The sequence below is a fragment of the Mixophyes fleayi genome, chromosome 2, assembly GCF_038048845.1.
Source record: "Mixophyes fleayi isolate aMixFle1 chromosome 2, aMixFle1.hap1, whole genome shotgun sequence".
Classification (NCBI taxonomy): Eukaryota; Metazoa; Chordata; class Amphibia; order Anura; family Limnodynastidae; genus Mixophyes; species Mixophyes fleayi.
The window spans coordinates 224,322,607-224,342,913 of NC_134403.1; the positions used below are offsets into that span (position 1 = coordinate 224,322,607).

A 20,307-nucleotide genomic window follows, 5' to 3' on the forward strand; every position below is an offset into this window, starting at 1 on the left:
CACACACACACACACACACACACGCATTCACACACATATTAGTTAATGTATGATTATTTGTGTTACCTGAAGAATTTCTCCAGGTGAAACAAATCCACGTCATCCAATTACCACCTTGCAGGATCCTCAAGTATACACTGGTGTACCGATGAAATATGTCTGGGTAAAGGTGCATTGAAATGTGTCTAATGTATTACTGTGTCATACTCAAAGCTTTTGTTATTCAATGTGATAGCCCTAGAGCTATAATAGGTGATAGGGGTATTCATGTTATTGATAATAAATGTATAATGTATGAATAGTGGTAGCAAATTACATACTTTTGATTAGCCACAAACCAGTGTGAACATAAAATAATGGTACTAGTTAGAACGAATTGAATAGAATGAGGGTTGAAACTTGATTGAAGTGGCTGGTAGCAATGGCCACTAGTCCTCCCCACTATCAAGATCACCCCTGAGCTGCCTCCTAACCTGTTGACTTTTGAAATGATTTTGACTTTTCTTGTGATGAGTTTGTAACTGAGAGACTGGTCTAGACCTTGAGAGGAAAGGTAAATAGTGAGACAGCATCTGAGAACGTTCAAAACACTGTCTCCTGAAAAGTTACACTAACTGTCAGGACGTTGGACCGGGAGAGTAAGTTGTGAAACAGTAATTTCCTAGGCTCAGGTTATTTGACAGACAGGTACCAAGCGTAGGCTACCAGCCTACGCAGTGTGTCTCTGCTACCTCAAGGGTAGCAGAGACACACTGGTACCCATTCCACCCACTGCAGAGGAGCCAACACCCAGAGAAGGTTCCAACTACACTCATAAATCTGTCCTGGGAGGCCCCGAATGCAGTTAGCAACACCTGAGCCAAAGACTAAGACAGTTGTCCAGCATGAAGTGGTAGTTTTTCCTTTTCTGTGTTTCTCTCATTTCATTCTCTTTTCAGGACAGTCAATTCTTTTGATGGTATACAGTTGACAGAGGCTGGTTCAGGTAGTGATATTGAGAAGTTGGGGATGAAGGAGAAGTTGGTAGCACAATCGGTCCAACCAATTACTCTATTCAATTTAGGGGTAAAGGAAAATTTGGAAACCTTGGAGCTTGGAGAAGGTGCTAGGGGCTATTGTCTGAGTAGTATTACGTCCGTAAGTACGTTGACCCCATTGTTGAAGAGAGGTACATCCAGCAATGCCAGTCCAGTAATATTCGGACTTGAACAGGCATCCGTGAGAATGATTATCATTCTTGGGTGGGTAAGGTTTTAGACTAAACTAAGTACTGGGTGTGCTCTCACTTGCCTCAGTGATTATATTGAGTAGGACTAGTTCTCTTTCCACTAAATATTCCTGAGGTACCCGAATTATGGACTGGGAGGTCACTAGGGGAAAGGTAAGACAGCTAGGTCCCTTAGTCTGGAGTCTCCCAATATTTGGCAGGCCGATCACTGTTTCACATACAAAGAAACTTGAGCATTGGGAGACTGGGAAGAACGAACAGACAATAGCCCGCCCCACAAGTGTTGATGAAAAGAACTGATGACATTATTAGAGTGTAAATACTAACGCAAGCTGAAGGAGATTGTATATATCATTATTTGATAGACATAAGAAGATGTTATTGGTGAACTTGAAGTGTTTAAATAATGTCTGAGCTTAAAGACATGCGTTGGACTGATGAACCTGTTAGACATGAAGAACTGTAGTAGAATATTCTATATTGTTGATACATGTATTATTGTATCCTGTACCATTCCAAATAATGTATTACATGTTTTATTGTACCCTTGAAGGGCATAAAAAAGGTTATCTCCAAGCTCCAGAGGTATACGGTCTATAGTAAAAGAAAAAATTGTTTTGAGGATTAAGACTCTCTCTTATGATAACCTGTTTAGGTCTACAGATAGCGTGGTCATACACCAAGGGGGACTTATGTTACAGAGCAATGAAACGTGGTACTGAGATCGTGCATGTAAAATCTTTTAAGGTGATTGTTTATTATACTATCAAAGGGTGGAACTGTCGAAGTCGTATAATTGGATGAACGAAAGTATATTGGTTAATATTGTTTTACCATGCGATTGCGATCAGTATGCCACATAACACGTGGCATGGTGCGATCACGCGGTAAAATACGCACGCACACATTCGCACTCATATTTAGTTATTTATATATTTCATATAATAATGGATCCATTCCACAATGTTTTATGAGCAGATGGTATTTAGTTTATAGTTATATATATATTTTAAGGTTATATGTACACTTTAGTGATATTTAAGGTTTAGGTTACAGGAAACATGTCATGTTTAGTATCATTTTAATCCCCTATTCATCAGCAGTTGTCCGGTTCATTCACCGAAGAGATCGCATATTGCATACTCTAGTTAGCGATGTTAGGGAGTAAATGTTTAAACTGTCACTGACCCAGTTTTTATTTGCTGTTATTCACATAAGACGCACAGACCTTTAAATGCAAGTCACTTTAAGTTTTCCATGCAGGTTTCATGGCCGCAATTTGAAGTTCAATGCTCGCATTATTCACCATGCTTCGTAAGATCGAGTTTGGGGTATCGTCTCCTGGGGTTAGATGGCTACACTTCCCACACATCAGCCAAATATATCATACCAGTCCAGTGTCTTGATTCAAATAGCCTCAGCTAGATATGTTCACCTGCATGAAAATAAACAAAACATAGACAAAATTCCTAGCCTGTCCGGCTTTTAACTAATACACAGGAACTTCCTCTCTTAAGTGAAGGACCTTGAGTCCAAGACACAGAAAATATCAGCACTCACTGGTCACAAATTGAAGTCCCTCCACAGGCATGTGTCCTGCTCCCCATGTGGTGAGAGAATGAGGAAACAGACTCATGGCTTTTTAACAGCACCTAATCAGGTGCAACTCTTAATTAACCAGAAACTTGCTGGCTCTCTGGATGACCCTAAATGGGCCTGATTAATGGAGCCCCCCTTCTCTCTCCATTCATAACCACAGGGACATTATTATTTTGCACAATGTATAATGAAAGAAAATCTGCCATGAAACTATAAAGCATACAGTAACAAATAGGTAGCAAATGCCACCTCCACCAATCACACTATATAAATATGGAAACATGACCAAGATATAATATTGCATATACAAAGTTATATTATACCATATAAGATTTATTCTATTCTTTATATGTACAATATTTTTACTGTTTTACTTATAGGTTCAGTATATGATATCCAGGGCTCTGAATGTTGTTTGTCTACTGGAGATTTGCTGAAAGTGGTTGCCAAAGAATTGCAGTCTGTGTCTTTTGTGAATCTGAAAACAGGAAAAAGCCAGAACCTGCCCAATGGCTTTCAAGGTAAATTTCAGTTACCTTATCAACAATTGAAATTTAATTATATATATATTTATCAATGTGTAATGGCTACACTAGTTGCTTTTGTAGCGAGATATTGTTTTATCATATATAAAGCTTTATTAGTACATATTAAAACATGACAGACCTGATTCATCAAGGCACATATATGCCGATTTTGAGCGTATTGCATGCAAAATCACTTTGTGCATAACCATATTCGGCAAAATCGTCCGTGAACACGGTCCTGTTCTATGTGCCTGTAAGCTCTAATGACACTTACTACAGCCTTTGATTTTGGGGAGTGAACTTAGCAGGGAAGGGTGGTTTTGCCATAGTTTACAGTAAGGGCATGCCAAACTCAAGCACACGCAGCCACGTCTGAATCAAGGTCTGAGTGTCTGTAAGTTACTTGTTTTTTTCAGCAGTATCTTTTGCTCCAGCTAAAGGGCTAGTCTAAGTCTTGATCAGTAGTGACGACAGTCTTGTATGCATGCTATTACATGTGTTTGCAATCACAAACAACTGTAAAAATGTATCTTATGCTCAGTAAACATTAGCAACAGTCCAATAAATGTATTTCATAGAGAAAAAAATAACAAAAATCCTGTGCGTTCTTTTGCGAATTTATAATCCACAGAGATTACGGAGGCATCCTGCTGCGTCCAGTGTAGTAGAGCACAGCAGATTTGCCCTGATTTCAAATGCACACATATCTTAAGATCTGTGCCTTGCTGAATTCAGACGGACACAAAGCTTAAATATGTGCGCATAATACTGAACGCGAGTTACACTCAAAATACGTGCCTTGAAGAATCAGGTCCGACATTTCAAATAAATTGGATATGCAACAGAACACATTAGCAAAGCTTTAGGATAGAGCAGTTGTTTTTAAAAGGGGGGCAAGTTTGATACCTAATAGAAACCTACTGAACCTTGCATTGCAGTAGTACTAGTTTTAGTACGAGTTACTCATTGTGCAAAATTAAAAAAGTGGTGCGCATTCTAATTATTGTATGCCATATACCAAACTTCCATAAACTTAACACTTTCAATGTGTACATTTCATTGTTATCCATTTGTGATGATTTAGTTTATTACTATAGATATTTGAATTCAATTGTTTCTGCCTTGTTTTAATTCAAAATTATTTTAAACTTGAAGGAGTAGAATAATTTTGGAAAGAGAGAAAACCACTTTTTTTTTTTTTTTTGTAAATTAATGCTTATTGACAGCAATATAGCATGATACACAAATAACACATGAATAAACGTAAATTAGTTGTGTGCAGCAACGGCTAAATCGAAAGATTTTTTTTTTTCTTTAGTATATAAATGTGTGCAATGTCAATAAGCTGAAATCAGAAATTACAATGTATGGGGGGGATTGTCTGTTTTATGACATTAATAAAAGCCATGTAATGAAATTAATTCTAAAGTTTAAGTATTTTTGAGATAATTAAATTATGTATTGATTATGTAATCAAAGTAAATATCTGTATTCCAGGTGTTTTTCAAATCAGCGTGCATAATTGTGTGTACAACACTCTCAGGACCTTACACGAGCAGTTATCCTATGATAATTACATGCTTCCATACTGGTTTATGTCCAAGTCTGACTTCATCGTGGGAGATCAGGTCCTCAGCCAACTACTTCCTATTCGCTTAATGTCAGTTGACAGATACACCTGTTGTGCTGAATGTCAAGTCTTTCATGGGCAAGAGTCATACAGCATCACAATCCCTTTATCAACAAATGGAGAATTTTATGAGTGTGAAAATGATGAGTCTTATACATTGGAGCAGGTCTTACAGTCTCCTGTCTTATTGAAACGTAACTTCAAATGCAGAAGTATTGGTACAGGCATGTACAGTCTCCAACCAGAGTATGAAATCAAAACTATTATGCACAGTGAGTTTATGGTCTTCCTAAGTGAAATGCCTACTGCAAACATAAAACTTTCTATATTATATTTGAATTGAATTGTTCATATTATTTCCATATCACCACTAAACTTTACTAAATATTTATTTTACCCTTGACTTCCCTGACTGCCTCATTCTTTTTAGTGTTTGCTATCTCTTTCTACACAATGATGGTTATTCTATAGTTTGTCATAAACTTGAAAGTTATTTTAAAATCATTTAAAGTTCATTTATTATCTGTGTGCCCCATGCATAACAAAGAGCACACCTTCAGCATTCCGGTGGGAAGAGTAAATGCTTCACTTCCAAGTCCATCCAACTACCACTTTAGTGAAAGGGGGAAAAGCTTCTCCTGCCTGTTTCTTTACTGTTTCTCAGCAGTGATAGTTTCAATCAACACTGAGAATAATTCATTGTAATCCAAAGCACTAATAGGTGAATGATGCAGGGTTCAGTCTCTATAAAATGTATATATAAGTATACGGTGGTGTTTACGTGCTTACTTTTTATTCATTTTAGAATACATTTATTGTATATGCCAGTGGTTCCCAAACTTTTGCAGTTCACTGCACCATAAGAGTCTCCAAATTTTTTCAAGGCACCCCTCCAAAATAATTACTGAGCAGTCCTGTTTTAGAATTAGTTGGGTCAAACAAATGTAATAAGTATTTAGGTCAGGACAGAAATACTTATTTAGTTGTATGCAAAAATGCCCCCCTCTACATCCAGACACACTGCCCCCTCTGCATCCAGTCACTCTGCCCCCTCTCACGCTGCTCCCTCTGATGCTGCCCCCTCTGCCCCCTCTCACTGCCCTCTGTCACGCTGTCCCCCTCCTCTGTCACGCTGTCCTTCTCTGCCCTCTGTCACGCTGTCCTCCTCCTCTGCCACGCTGTACCCCTCATCTGTCCTCTGTCCCCCTCCTCTGCCCTCTGTCACACTGTCCCCCTCCTCTGTCACACTTTACCCCTACTCTGCCCTCTGTCACACTTCCCCCTCTGCATCCAGTCACTCTGCCCCCTCTCACGCTGCCCCCTCTGCCCTCTGTCATCTCTCACTGCTCTCTGTCATGCTGTCCCCCTCCTCTGTCACGCTGTCCCCCTCCTCTGCCCTCTGTCACGCTGTACCCCTCCTCTGCCCTCTGTCCCCCTCCTCTGCCCTCTGTCACACTGCCCCCTCTGCATCCAGGCACTCTGCCCCCTCTGCCCCCTCTGCAGCCCTCTGTCACGCTGCCCCCCTCTGCAGCCCTCTGTCACTCTGCTGCCCTCTGTTACTCTGCTGCCCGCTGCCCCCTCTGCTGCCCGCTGCCCCCCTCTGCTGCCCACTGCCCCCCTCTGCTTCCCTGCTGTCCTCCTCTGCTGCCCCGCTGTCCTCCTCTGCTGCCCTCTGTCCTCCTCTGCTGACCTATGTCCTCCTCTGCTTCCCGCTGTCCTCTGTCCTCCTCTGCTTCCCGCTGTCCTCCTCTGCTGCCCACTGTCCCCCTCTGCTGCCCGCTGTCCTCTGTCCTCCTCTGCTTCCCACTGTCCTCCTCTGCTGCCCGCTGTCCCCCTCTGCTGCCCTCTGTCCTCCTCTGCTTCCCGCTGTCCTCCTCTGCTGCCCGCTGTCCCCCTTTGCTGCCCGCTGTCCTCCTCCGCTGCCCGCTGTCCTCCTCTGCTTCCCACTGTCCTCCTCTGCTGCCCGCTGTCCCCCTCTGCTGCCCTCTGTCCTCCTCTGCTTCCCGCTGTCCTCCTCTGCTGCCCGCTGTCCCCCTCTGCTGCCCGCTGTCCCCCTCTGCTGCCCGCTGTCCTCCTCTGCTGCCCTCTGTCCTCCTCTGCCGCCCTCTGCCCTCCTCCGCTGCCCTATGTCCTCCTCCGCTGCCCTCTGTCCTCCTCTGCTGCTCTATGTCCTCCTCTGCTTCCCACTGTCCTCTGTCCTCCTCCGCTTCCCACTGTCCTCCTCCGCTTCCCGCTGTCCTCCTCCGCTGCCCGCTGTCCTCCTCAGCTTCTCCCAGCCATAACAAAAAGAAAGAGCACATAAACTTACCAATCCGCCGGGCGCCGGGACCCAGCAGCCTCCTCTCTCCCGCAGCTGTCACTGACGTCGATAGTCACTGACGTCGATATTCAGTGACAGCTGCGGGAGAGAGGAGGCTGCTGGGTCCCGGCGCCCGGCGGATTGGTAAGTTTATGTGCTCTTTCTTTTTTTTTATGGCTGGCCCGCGGCACCCCAGTGACAGCGCCGCGGCACCCCTGGGAGCCACGGCGCACAGTTTGGGAACCGCCGGTATATGCATTATATCCACTATTGTATTGCTTCATACTGTATCAAATTGTTATATTTTAAAATGTTTATATATTTTTAATTTTGTTATCATTTTTAATATAATCAATGTATTGAAACATTTTATCCTGTTTTACACATATACTTATATACATTTTCTACAGACCAAACACTGCATTAGAACTAAATTCACCTATCTGTGCCCTGGATTTCAGTTAAATGGCACTTTGGGGCCACCCCCTTCATTTAATTCACATTTTCTGTTTTTTCCAAAAATTATGAAACATTTGTAAACATTTATCCAATCAGCTCCTTACATTAGAAAATGCAATATGTTGCATCCCTGCAAATGTCGCTGGTTTGACTTGCAAATCCATAGTCTTTCTTCCAAGTGCATGTATTTGCACAATAATGAGCACATAACATCACTAAACAGCACTTGTACTGCAGAGTTGCACTTTTGCCCCTTCAGAAATAACACATTCTATAAAAATACATATATAATTTTAATAATCACAAAGTTGAAAAGTTTAAATGCATGGTAATGAGGTGATATGACAATGGGTTACCTTAATGCCCAAACCTATTTTTTTTTATAGATCTATAGATCTGGGGGTAAATTTATCAAGCTGTGGGTTTGAAAAAGTGGAGATGTTGCCTATAGCAACCAATCAGATTCTCGCTGTCATTTTGTAGAATGTACTAAATAAATGATAACTGGAATCTGGTTACTATGGGCAACATCTCCACTTTTTCAAAATTGATAATTTTACCCCCTGGTGTACAGTTTAAGTTAAAAAAAACATACTACACCAAAAAGATACTTCAGAGTTGAAGCTGTTCATTAAACTTATTTACTGCAGCAAAAAAGGGCAAAAAGGTAAAAAATGGGCCTTTCATTTTCAAGAAAATCACTCATAATGTTATATAATATGTTGTAATTCTTACTCCAGGAAATATATACACCTTCTGTATATCCCACTTAAAAGATTATCCCCAGTGTGGAGAAAATTCTCGAGGGGGTAAATGTATCAAGCTGAGAGTTTTTCGGCGTATTTGCAAAGTGGAGATGTTGCCTATAGCAACCAGATTCTAGCTATCATTTTGTAGAATGTACTAAATAAATGATAGCTAGAATCTGATTGGTTTTTCAAACTCGCTGGAAAGCTCTCAACTTGATACATTTACTAGAGATGGTCAGGCTCGGTTCCCCGAGAACCTAAACATTCCCGAACTTAGCAGACCCGAGCCGCCTCGGTACTTTTGCACTTTTTCGGATTTGAAAGCGAGGCAAAACGACATTGTTACGTAGTCGGATCTCGGATCTCACAAGTTTTGGATTCTATCAGTACCACCCTCCACGGCGATCCAGCGCCATTTCACTGAGGAACACAGAAGGGGTAGCACAGTTTGTAGAGCAGTTGGGCAGCAACATAGGTAGAATAGAAAGAGGAGGGGGTAGCAGTGTTCTCAAAGTCTGCAGTGACATTCAGGAGAGCTCCATTGCTCCATTGCTAATTGTCATTGCTGAAATAAAATTAATAGGGCAGGCTTGGTCTTCTAAATCTGCAGTCCAATAATGTACACTGTTATATAGGTAACACACAAAGAGGAGAGCTTCATTACTCCATTGCTAATTGTCAATGCTGAAATAGAATTAATAGGGCAGGCTTGATTTTCTAAATCTGCAGTCCCGTAATGTACAGTGTTATATAGGTAACACACATAGAGGAGAGCTCCATTGCTCCATTGCTAATTGTCATTGCTGAAATACAAATACTAGGGCTGGCAGTCTTTTCTTCTGACTTTGCAGTAAAAATTGTGCGGTATTATATAGGTTACACACAAAGAGGAGAGCTCCATTGCTAATTGTCATTGCTGAAATACAAATACTAGGGCTGGCAGTCTTTTCTTCTGACTTTGCAGTCAAATTGTGCAGTATTATATAGGTTACACACAAAGAGGAGAGCTCCATTGCTCCATTGCTAATTGTCATTGCTGAAATACAAATACTAGAGCTGGCAGGTTTGGTGTAAATCTGCAGTCAAATTGTACGGTATTATAAAGGTTACACACAGAAGAGAGCTACATTGCTCCATTGCTAATTGTCATTGCTGAAATACAAATACTAGGGCTGGCAGGCTTTTCTTCTGAATTTGCAGCTAAAGTTTACGGTTTTAAAAAAATGGATTCACAGCAGTACACAGAAGAGCAGGAGCACCTAGCAGCAGCTGCCACCAGTCATGATGATAGTAATCCCTCTACGTCTTCTGGTAAAGCCAATGTAAAAGTGCATAGTGTTTTTAAGTGAGGGAAACAAAAATGTAAAAAAAACACCTTTTACCTTGGTCAAGAAAAAAAGATCTGTAATCCAGGCAAAGTTATCTGCATAAAAATAAAATTGCCAACATGCCATTCTACACATGCAGTAGCAAAGAAAGAATGAGGCCTTTGCCTTTCTCTATGAGTGCTAGTTCTGCAACTGTCACTGAGGCATCTTCTTGTAAGGTCAGTCGTGACTACAGATGGGCGGGCTCGGTTCCCAGAGATTCGAACCCACCCGAACTTCACCTATCCGAGTACCGAGCCAAGCAGGCTCGGAACTCTCCCACCCATTTGGTATCGAAATTGAGGCAAAACGTCATCGTGACGTATTCGTATTTCAGAGCTCGGTTCTCGCGAGATTTGAAAAGCATAAATACCCACCTCCACAGCAATCCATCGCCATTTGGCAGAGGGAGATAGCAGGGTTAGATCACAGGCTGTATTAGAGCAGGGACAGAGCAATGATTGTATACCTTATTCTTTCATTTATTATTTCAATTCTTCTACCAATTCTATTAGCAATTGTTAGAGCAGGAAGAGAGGAGGATAGAGGAGGCTTTTTTTTTTTTTATTTATTTTCAATATTTTGCACTACAAGTGCTTTGGGGTGTCCCATATTCCCCAGTGTTTTACACTAATTTTTCTGGCTGTCAAAAGTCATATTTGTCAGCAGTATCTAACTAATACAATATTTTGCACTACAAGTGCTTTGGGATTTCCCATATTCCCCAGTGTGAAACAATAATTTTTCTGGCTGTCAAAAGTCATATTTCTCAGCAGTTTTTCTACAATTTTTTGCACTACAAGTGCTTTGGGCTCATTAAAATGGATTCAAAGCAGTCTACATATGAGCAGAATCAGCAAGCAGATGCTGGCACCAGTCCTGATGGTAGTGTTCCCAGTACGTCATCTGGTAAAACCGATGTAAAAGTACATAGTCTTTTTAAATCAGGGAAAAAAACACACCCGAAAATAAAATTTTACCGTGTTGAAGCGAAAAAGAGGTGTACCTGAGGAAAAGTTAAATGCCATTAAAAAAAAAATTGCCAACATGCCATTCTGCACACACAGTGGCAAAGAAAGAATGAGGCCTTCGCCTTTCTCTATTAGTGGCAGATCAAAAAATCTTACTGAGCCTACTTCTTGTACAGTCACTTGTGACCAAACAAGACCAAGTAATTTGGAGTCTAAAAGCACAACTACTGTTACGCGTGAAAGCCGAGCTGCAAGAAAACAGTAAGGCATTAGAGGAAAATGTATGCTCTGAATCAGAAATGAAAACAATCTCTGTGGAGAGTCCATCCACCAGTGGTATGTCTAATCGTGAGCATTCCTTTAGTGTACCCATAATGAAGGGCCCTTTCAGCAGTTCTGCTGATGTGTGCCTGAACAGCCCGAGTGATACACAAATTGAGGATGCCACTTTTGAAATAGAAGAGGATGAGGGGGAGATTTGTGTAGACGACGAGGGCGCTAATGAGGATGTTGATGAGGATGAGGTTGTTTGTGCAAGTCCTGCACCAGTGGCAGCAGTTCTGGCACGTGACAAGAAAAAGGCCATTGTCATGCCTGGGCATAAAACAAAAAAATCAACTTCTTATCTGTGGAATTATTTCTACCCAAATCCAGACAACAATTATATAGCCATTTGTAGTGTATGTCAAGCCACAGTCAGTCGAGGAAGGGACCTTAACCATCTTGGAACCTCGTCTATGTTACGCCATTTGACGCAAGTTCATGGCAAAGTGTTGGGAAAAGCTGAAAGTTCTTCCAAAAAAATTACAAGCACTCCATCATCAGCTAGGACCCTCCGGTCACCGACATCCCGACGGCTACAAAATACACCCAGAACACCATCCTCATCAATATCCTCAGTAGCGCTCAGAGTTAGCCCTGCATCCCACTTATTATGGCTCGATGACTCCTGCACTATAATTGATTCCTCCGAAGAAAGTGTTAGTCCCACTGCTGCTGCTGTTGCTGCTGCTGGGTGTGAATCGTCAGCCCAGAGGAAGGCCAAGAAAAAGAGCAGTCCTACATTTCCACAATTAACTGTGAAACAATCATTTGCTAGGGGAAGCAAATATGACAGCAGTCACCCAGTCGCCAAGCAAATCACAGACGCCATGGCTGCAATGTTAGTGTTAGATCTGCGTCAAATATCCACAATAAACGCAGCTTCTTTTTCACAGTTAATTGAGGTTTTGTGTCCGCGTTACAGAATTCCATCGCAATACCATTTTTCCCGTAAAGCTATTCCACAACTATACCAAAAAGTGTATACAAATGTAGAGATTGCGTTGAAAATTGCCATTCTGCCCACTGTTCACTTAACCACAGATATGTGGACAAGTGGAAGTGGGCAAACCAAAGACTATATGACTGTGACAGCCCACTGGGTTGGTCATTCACCTTCACCAGCAGGAACAGCAGCAGCATGTACACCACTACGTAACATTTGTCACAGGCAGGCCACTCTTTGTATCACCGGCTTCACTAACAGGCATACAGCTGACAATTTGTTACGCAAACTAAGTGATGTGATTGATACATGGCTTATACCACTTGGACTCTCCCCAGGATATGTCATTTCTGATAACGCCAACAATATAGTGCGAGCATTACAGCTGGGTGAATTTCATCACATTCCCTGTTTTGCTCATACCATCAACTTGGTGGTGCAGAGCTTCCTAAGAAATAACCGTGAAGTTCAGGAGATGCTTTCGGTGGCCCGTAAAATTTCAGGCCATTTCAGGCATTCTGCCACAGCATGTAGGAGATTGCATCAGCTCCAAGAACAGTTTAACTTGCCCTGCCACCAACTTAAGTAAGAGGTGGTAACTAGGTGGAATTCCACCCTGTACATGCTTCAGAGGATGGAGGAACAGCGCAAAGCCATCCAAGCGTATTGAACAAGCCATGACATTGGGAAAGGAGGGGGATGTATTTCACTCTTGCACAGTAGGGAATCCTTTCAGTGCTGTGCAAGGTGCTGAATCCATTTCAAATTGTGACGTGTGAAGTGAGTGCAGACTCTGCTAGCTTGAGCCAAGTCATTTCTTTAATTAGACTATTGGAAAACCAGCTTGAGAAACTTAAGGAGGAGATGAAATCAAGCAATTCCGCAAAATATGTTGACCTTGTAGATCAAGTACTTAATTCACTTCACAATGATCCTCAAGTTATTAAGATCTTGAACTCAGATCAGTACGTTTTGGCCACTGTGCTTGATCCAAGGTTTAAGACCTACTTTGAGTCTTTGCTTCAAAATGACTGAGATGTGAAATTGTGCAATGAGCTATTGCTCAGCAAGTTGTCCGCTGAACTGGGCCTTGGCTTGACGACGTGTCCTCCTTCAGTTTCTCAGGCAGCTGCTGCTCGTAAAAAATTAAATTTTCCAAAGCCAGGCAGGGAAGATGCAGGGGGCAGACCAGAACAGTTTAACATGTGGGCTGGTTTGAAGGATTTTTCAAAAAAAATGTGTGACCTTGCCCATAACTCCATCCAATACGAGTATTAACATGCAAAGGATAGTGGAGGATTATTTTCAAGAGGTCATTTATATGGAAATGTCAGACAGTCCCTTTCCTTACTGGGAAGCAGAGCAGGCCATTTGGAAACCCATGTACAAACTTGCTTTGCAATACCTAAGCTGCCCACCCTCCAGTGTGTACTCTGAATGGGCATTCAGTATAGCCGGGAACTTAGTCAGTGATCGCCGTAGGAGGTTACTTCCAAAAAATGTGGAGAAAATTATGTTTATAAAAATGAATTACATCTTCCACGAGGAAGGCCTTCACCATCAAAGACATCCAAGCACTGACTGTTCTCTAATGGCGGATTCAAGCGGCAATGAATTGATAGTCTGTGATGATGACGTACACACTGATGAGGGTGAAGATGAAGCTGAAGATGATGATGATAACATATTTTTAAAACTTTCTATTTAAGTGTAGGGTGCATACTACCCCCAAAGATGAAAGGGACTTGGATCATTTCTATATCACGTACCGTCTTGAAAGGCTGCTGTTTTGGCATTTTCTCCTTAAGGGTAGGGTGTCATACGCAGACTGACCCCAAACTGGCTTTGTCCATTTCAATTAATATTGTACAGTCTATAACGGCTGAATTTTTTTTGTATTTTCTACAAGTGGAGGGGGGCCTATAGAGACAGAAACCAAACTGGCTTTGTCCATTTCAATTAATATTGTACAGTCTATAACGGCTGAATTTTTTTGTATTTTCTACAAGTGGAGGAGGGGCTAGAGAGACAGAAACCAAACTGGCTTTGTTCATTTCAATTAATATTGTACAGTCTATAACGGCTGAATTTTTTAGTATTTTCTACAAGTGGAGGGGGGCCTATAAAGACAGAAACCAAACTGCCTTTGTCCATTTCTTTAGATATTTAACTATAAGTGTAGGGTGTAATATACCCAAAGACGATGGCTGCATTGCCAATAGGCATAGATGGAGAGGAAGACAATCTGGTTTGTGTGTAGAATTAATGACGGCCTACCAGGAATTAAACAGTTTTTTCATAATTATATAGCTTTACAATTACATTACTTATCCAAGAAACAGGTGGAGCACTAAATTCGGTTATTTTATGGCCAAAAACATTGATTTTTAAACAAAATTGCAAAACAAAATCAAACAAAACCAAAACCAAAACCGAAACATGCAAGGGCGGTTTTGCAAAACCAAAACCAAAACACGACGGTAATCCAGATCCAAAACCAAAACCAAAACATGGGGGTCAGTGAGCATCTCTAGTCGTGACCAAGCAAGACCTTGTCATTCGGACTCCAAAAGTGGTGTCCAAATACTTTTACGTGTAAAAGCCGAGCTGGAAGAAAACAGTAAAGCATTAGAGGAAAATGAATGTCTATCCACGAGTACTATGTGTAATCCTGACCATTCTGATAGTGTACCCATAATGAAGGCCCCTTGCAGCATTTCTGCAGATATGTGCCTGAACAGCCCAAGTGTAGCCGGTCATACACCAATTGAGGATGTCACTTTGGAATTGCAACAGAATGAAGGGGATATTTGTGTAGCCGACGAGTGCGCTAATGAGGATGTTGATGAGGATGATGTTGTTTGTGCATGTCCTGCACCGGTGGAAGCAGTTCTGGCATGTGACAAGAAGAAGGTCATTGTCATTCCTTGACATAAGACCAAAAAATCCACTTCTTATGTGTGGAATTATTTTTACCCAAATTCAGTTGTCTAGCCATTTGTAGCGTATGTAAAGCCACAGTCAGTCGAGGCAGGGACCTTAACCATCTAGAACCTCATCCATGTTACGCCATTTGAAGCGAGTTGTCACAATACCAAGGAGGAACGACTGAATCCTGGTGTTTCAGTCGGGATAGTTGTTACTTCTGCTAAGGGCGCGGAATCTAACAAGTGAAAGGTGTTCACCAGTGATTCCCGCAAGGGAATATGGACTTCGCGGCTTTCACTTGCAGGTCGTGACCCCCTAGGGAAGTTCCCAATGAACCCGAAGAGACTGAGCGTAGATAAGATAGTAAGTAGAGTTGCCACCTGAAAATGGTGTTTAAGCAGGAAATGTTCTGCAGCGTTGTCACTTGGGAAGTGGTTTGCAGAGTAGAGAGTAGAACCGCCCCTTGGGACGCGGTTTGAGGGTTCGAGGTAACGTTGCCACTTGGACGTGGAATAGCAGGAACAGTTCTACAGCGTTGCCCCTCGAATAGTAATTTGCAGATGAGATTGCTGCGTAGGAGCCTGGAGAATTCGGAGAACAGGAACGCAGGGTAGAGCTACTCCGGAGCATGGAATAGAGGCAAGAGCTGTTTCCAGTGCAGGGTGAGGAACTGACTGAAAGAAACAGCACAGAGTTTAGGTGTAAAGGGTAGATATAGTGCAGTTCCAATTAGATGACCAATAGAAGGCAGCAGGAGGCCTGAAAAGGCATTGAGAGCTCTGCGCATGCGCAGAAGCACTGAGCGCCGAAGAGGAGAGAGAGCAACAGCGCTGGGCGGCTGCAGCAGCGTGGAGAGAGGTAAGTAATATTTAGTTAGCGGGGATTGTCTAGGCGGGGAGCCCGCGGGAGAGCAGCGGATGCACACGCCGGCTCCCGGGGGGGACACAGCGGGAGTCCGGCGTGTGACACGAGTTCATGGCAAGCTGTTGGGAAAATCAGAAACTTATGCTAAAAAATATCAACAAGCAGTCTATCATCAGCTAGGACCCTTCTCTCACCTATTAAGGTGGTTATTTAAGGAAGTGCCGCGTTTACAATGTTTACTCTACATTGTAGACGCAGCGCTTCCTTAAATAGCCAACTTATTACCGAGAATGTCTGGGTCGCACTTTAAGATGACGTGATTTGGACACGCCCGCATGTTCATTGGCCGGAATTGCTTGCAGGAGTTATTCCAAGCATTCGTTCTCACCTGCAGGTAGGAAAGCTGAAAATCGGACTTCTCCTATTGGGGAAACTGCTGTCGGATTTTATGTAGTCGCTGAAGTGACTTCCAACGATTTTCATGACAGCAAATAAATAGACACATCAGACAATCCCTTTACATACTGGGAGGAAAAAAAGGGAATTTGGAGACCCATGTACCAACTCGCTTTGCACTGCCTAAGCTGTCCTCCCTCCAGTATGTTCTCGGAAAGAGTTTTCAGCACAGTCGGGAACCTTGTCAGCGATCGGTGTAGGGGGCTACGTCCTCAAAATGTGGAAAAGATAATGTTCATAAAAATGAACTTCAAGTTCCACGAGGCAGGCCTTTCCGGCCAATTACATCAAAATACAGAGACTTCTGCAGTGGTGGATTCCAGCGGTGATGAATTAATAATGTGTGAGTATGATGTACACACTGATGAGGGTGAGGATAAGGCTGAGGATGATGACAACAACATCTTGCCACAGTAGAGTTCATTAACAGCACTCTTACATTAGGTGCCTTAGGCCCATTGTGTTATGGGGGCCCAAACAAACCAAGCACTTCAGCCACAAGGATTAGCACTTTTGTAGCTGAAGTGCTTGATTTGTTAAAGTGTGCATGTCTTTTTTAAGATCCAACATAAGGGTGGACAATTCCATCTTGCACCATTTTTCCTTTCAGCTACCGATGTGTGCCAATGTTACCAACATGTGCTATATACTGTTGTGTGCTTAGCAAAATCTTAGACACCCATTTATGATGCAGATGACTCAGCAAAACATTTTGACATATGTTCTTGTCTACTGTAAAAGAATTGACCAGAGTTAGTGACACCTCTGCTGTAACTCCACCTGATCCTACTATCAACTATCAACATCGAAAGATTGGTGGAGAATTATTTTAATTTTTTGGAACCATATAAAGACAACAGTGTTTGTAATCTGCACTTTACATCAAAGGTACCTAACTAGATTATAATTTTGTGGGAATTGGGGCTGATTCGAAGCTTACTGATGAATTCGCTTTTTGCTGGGAATAACAATGGCTCTTTTAAGTGCATTGTTTGGCACCCTGGAGTAGTGTGGGTCTGATAAAAGCACGCATCCTGGGGTGGTCAGACTTCGTTGCCCTGTATTAGCTTTAGTAGCGATTAAATGAACCATAACTGGTTTCATGGTCCAAGGACAATTCCATCTTGCACCAGTTTTCTTTTCTGCCACTGCTGTGTGCCAAAGTGTCTTAGATGTGCTTGGAACTGCCGTGTGTTTGAGTCATTGCTCTGTCGCTTACCATCCAGCCAGGTATTTGTTCGAAAGTGTATGAAAATAATATTGTGACCAGTTAGGTGGTCAAAATTGGCTGCAAATGACTTGAAATTAGTGTTATTGAGGTTAATAATAATGTAAGAACAAAAAAGAGCAACATTATGTGATTTTAGCATATTTTAGGAATTGTTCTAAAAAATACAGATCCAAAACCAAAACACTCAAAGGCGGTTTTGCCAAAATCATAAACAAAACACGAAGCTAATCCAGTTCCAAAACCAAAACCAGTTCACGGAGGTCAGTGTGCATCTTTAACATTTACCCTCAGATGTCTTCAGTAATTCAAATTGTTACTTCGTTCACAATCCATTGGTTAAACTCTGTATATGGTGGTAAATATATGAGGTGAGGGGATGTACTGTTTTATATTTTTCTTTCATATTTTCATGCTTTCCTTTCCCTTATCACAGTGAGAAAAGGTTTTGTGAAGATGCCGTCAAGTCTTGAAGTAGATGTAATAGATATTACTGGCCAGTGTGGAAACATCACCTTTGTTCAGCCTTTGTCCTTGACAGAAGTTTGTGAGTCTGAAGACAAGTTTCCAGTTGTAGCGGAAATTCTGGATAGAGAAGAATCAAGCCATTTGTTGAAAAATGACACTTACTTGGCTCTACATAAAGGACAAAAGATCATCATCTACAAAAAAATTATTTCCACAAAAGTGTTGGCTGCAGGCACTAAAGGTAAGACCTCCAGGTTCTTTTACATCCACAATTTGTACCAAGGAAAATTTCGGCAAAGGCCAAGAGAGTTTTCAACAATTTATGAGATTTGGACCAGAATGATGGAAGAAGGCAAATTAACTGTTGTGGTGAACCAGGATAGTGAGAGTTTTGATGACAATTTCCCTTCCCTTTGTATCGGAGATCATTTACAGATTTTGCGTCATACCAGAACTCAAATGGGTACAGAAGAAGTGGATGTCTTAGTATGTATTAAAGAATCAACAGAAGATGATGATGAGGACGAACCTCAAGAGATCATGCTACCTTTCTATATGGAAGGACGTTTTGTAGAGGAAGTTAAAGATAACAAAAAATACAGCATTTCCAATATAATTCAGAAACTTAAGCTTCCTTGTGAGGTAAAGGTTGTAACAAGAGACAAAGAATTGGCCACTGACCCTTTGGCTTCTTTTGGTTCTCTGAGGTTGGAAGAGGTTATTGAAGAACCTGTATTACGGGTCTGTTTATTTGACAATGTCTCAGAGTGCTATGAGCTGCCTATTAAATACTTTAATATTTCAATGGTTTTATTGGAAGATCACGTGCCATCAGTTGAAGGAATGATTACCTCCATCAAGGTGGAAGAACTTGTGGAATGGTTTTATTATAGTCTGCTGAAAAGCCTACCATGCAATCATCTTCCACCTCCTAGGCCACCTAAAAGACAAATCAAAACTAAAGAAGAGAAACCTTGCAATAAACCTGAGAAGTCAAAAAATCCAGCTCCTCTAAAGGTGGGTGATAGTGTGTGATTTAGTTATCTCATGTAATTGGTAAAATTAAACATAGAAACATAGAATTTCACATGAAGTAAGAACCGCTTGGCCCATCTAGTCTGCCCATTGTTTTATTAACCTATGGTAACCTCAAACCCTTTTTGATCCTTTATTCTTTGTAAGGATATCTTTATGTCTATCCCAAGCATGTTTAAATTGCTCTACTGTATTAGCCTCAACCGCCTCTGAGGGGAAGCTATTCCACTTATCCACTATCCTTTCAGTGAAGTAGTTTTTCCTCAAATCAAGTAGTTTTTCCTCTGAACCTACTTCCCACCAGTTTCAGTGCATATCCTCGTGTTCTAATATTTCTCTTCCTTTGAAGAATATTTCCCTCATTAAAATCCTTGATATATTTTAAAGTTTCTATCATGTCCCCCCTTTTCCTTCTCTGCTCCAAACTATACATATTGAGATCTTTTAGTCTTTCCGGATAAGTTTTGTGCTGTATGCCATACATCATTTTAGTTGCCCTTCTTTGTACAATCCCAAATATATTTATATCCTTCTGGAGATATGGCCTCCAGAATTGAACACAATATTCTAGATGAGTCTGTAACAATGACCTATATAGTGACATTATTACATCTTTCTTTTTGCTAATGATTTCTCTCCCTATGCGACCAAGCATCTGTCTTGCCTTTCTCATTGCTTTGTTACATTTCTTACTTGCCTTTAAGTCACCTGAAATAGTGACTCCTAGATTACTTTCCTCCTTAGTCGTTTCCATTGTAATGCATTAATACTATATTTAGCCTTTGTGTTTTTGAGACCAAGTGCATGATTTTGCATTTTATGGCATTAAACTGTAGTTGTCACTCTCTTGACCATTCCTCTACTCTACCAAGTTCATAAATCATTTGTTTTACGCCTCCTGGTTTGTCTACCCTGTTTCATATCTTTGTGTCATCTGCAAAAAGGCATATTTTCCCTTCAATATCATTTGCAATGTCTCCAAGCACAGATCTTTGAGGTACTCCACTGGTAACCTTTCCCTCCTGTGAATGCACTCCCTTTACTAGAACTCTCTGTTTTCTATCCTGCAATCAAGATCTCATCCATTCAACCATCTTAAAATCCAGTCCCAAGCTTTCAAGTTTATTTAACAGTCTGTGATGTGGGACAGTGTCAAAAACTTTACTAAAATCTAGATAAACTACATCTACAGCCTCCTCTTGATCTATTACTTTAGTCACCCAATCAAAAAA

The 20,307-nt window shown here is 41.5% G+C and overlaps 1 protein-coding gene across 3 annotated transcripts in view; it reads left to right on the forward strand.

Annotated features, from left to right (window-relative positions):
• THEMIS2 (thymocyte selection associated family member 2) overlaps positions 1-20,307 on the forward strand; it is a 103,514-nt gene that overhangs the window by 29,617 nt on the left and 53,590 nt on the right. For all 3 annotated transcript variants that reach the window (XM_075195530.1, XM_075195532.1, XM_075195531.1), the window contains exons 2-4: positions 3,208-3,348; positions 4,852-5,256; positions 18,009-19,057. In XM_075195530.1, coding sequence (XP_075051631.1) covers positions 3,208-3,348; positions 4,852-5,256; positions 18,009-19,057 — 1,595 coding nt within the window. The remainder of the gene's footprint in view (positions 1-3,207; positions 3,349-4,851; positions 5,257-18,008; positions 19,058-20,307) is intronic.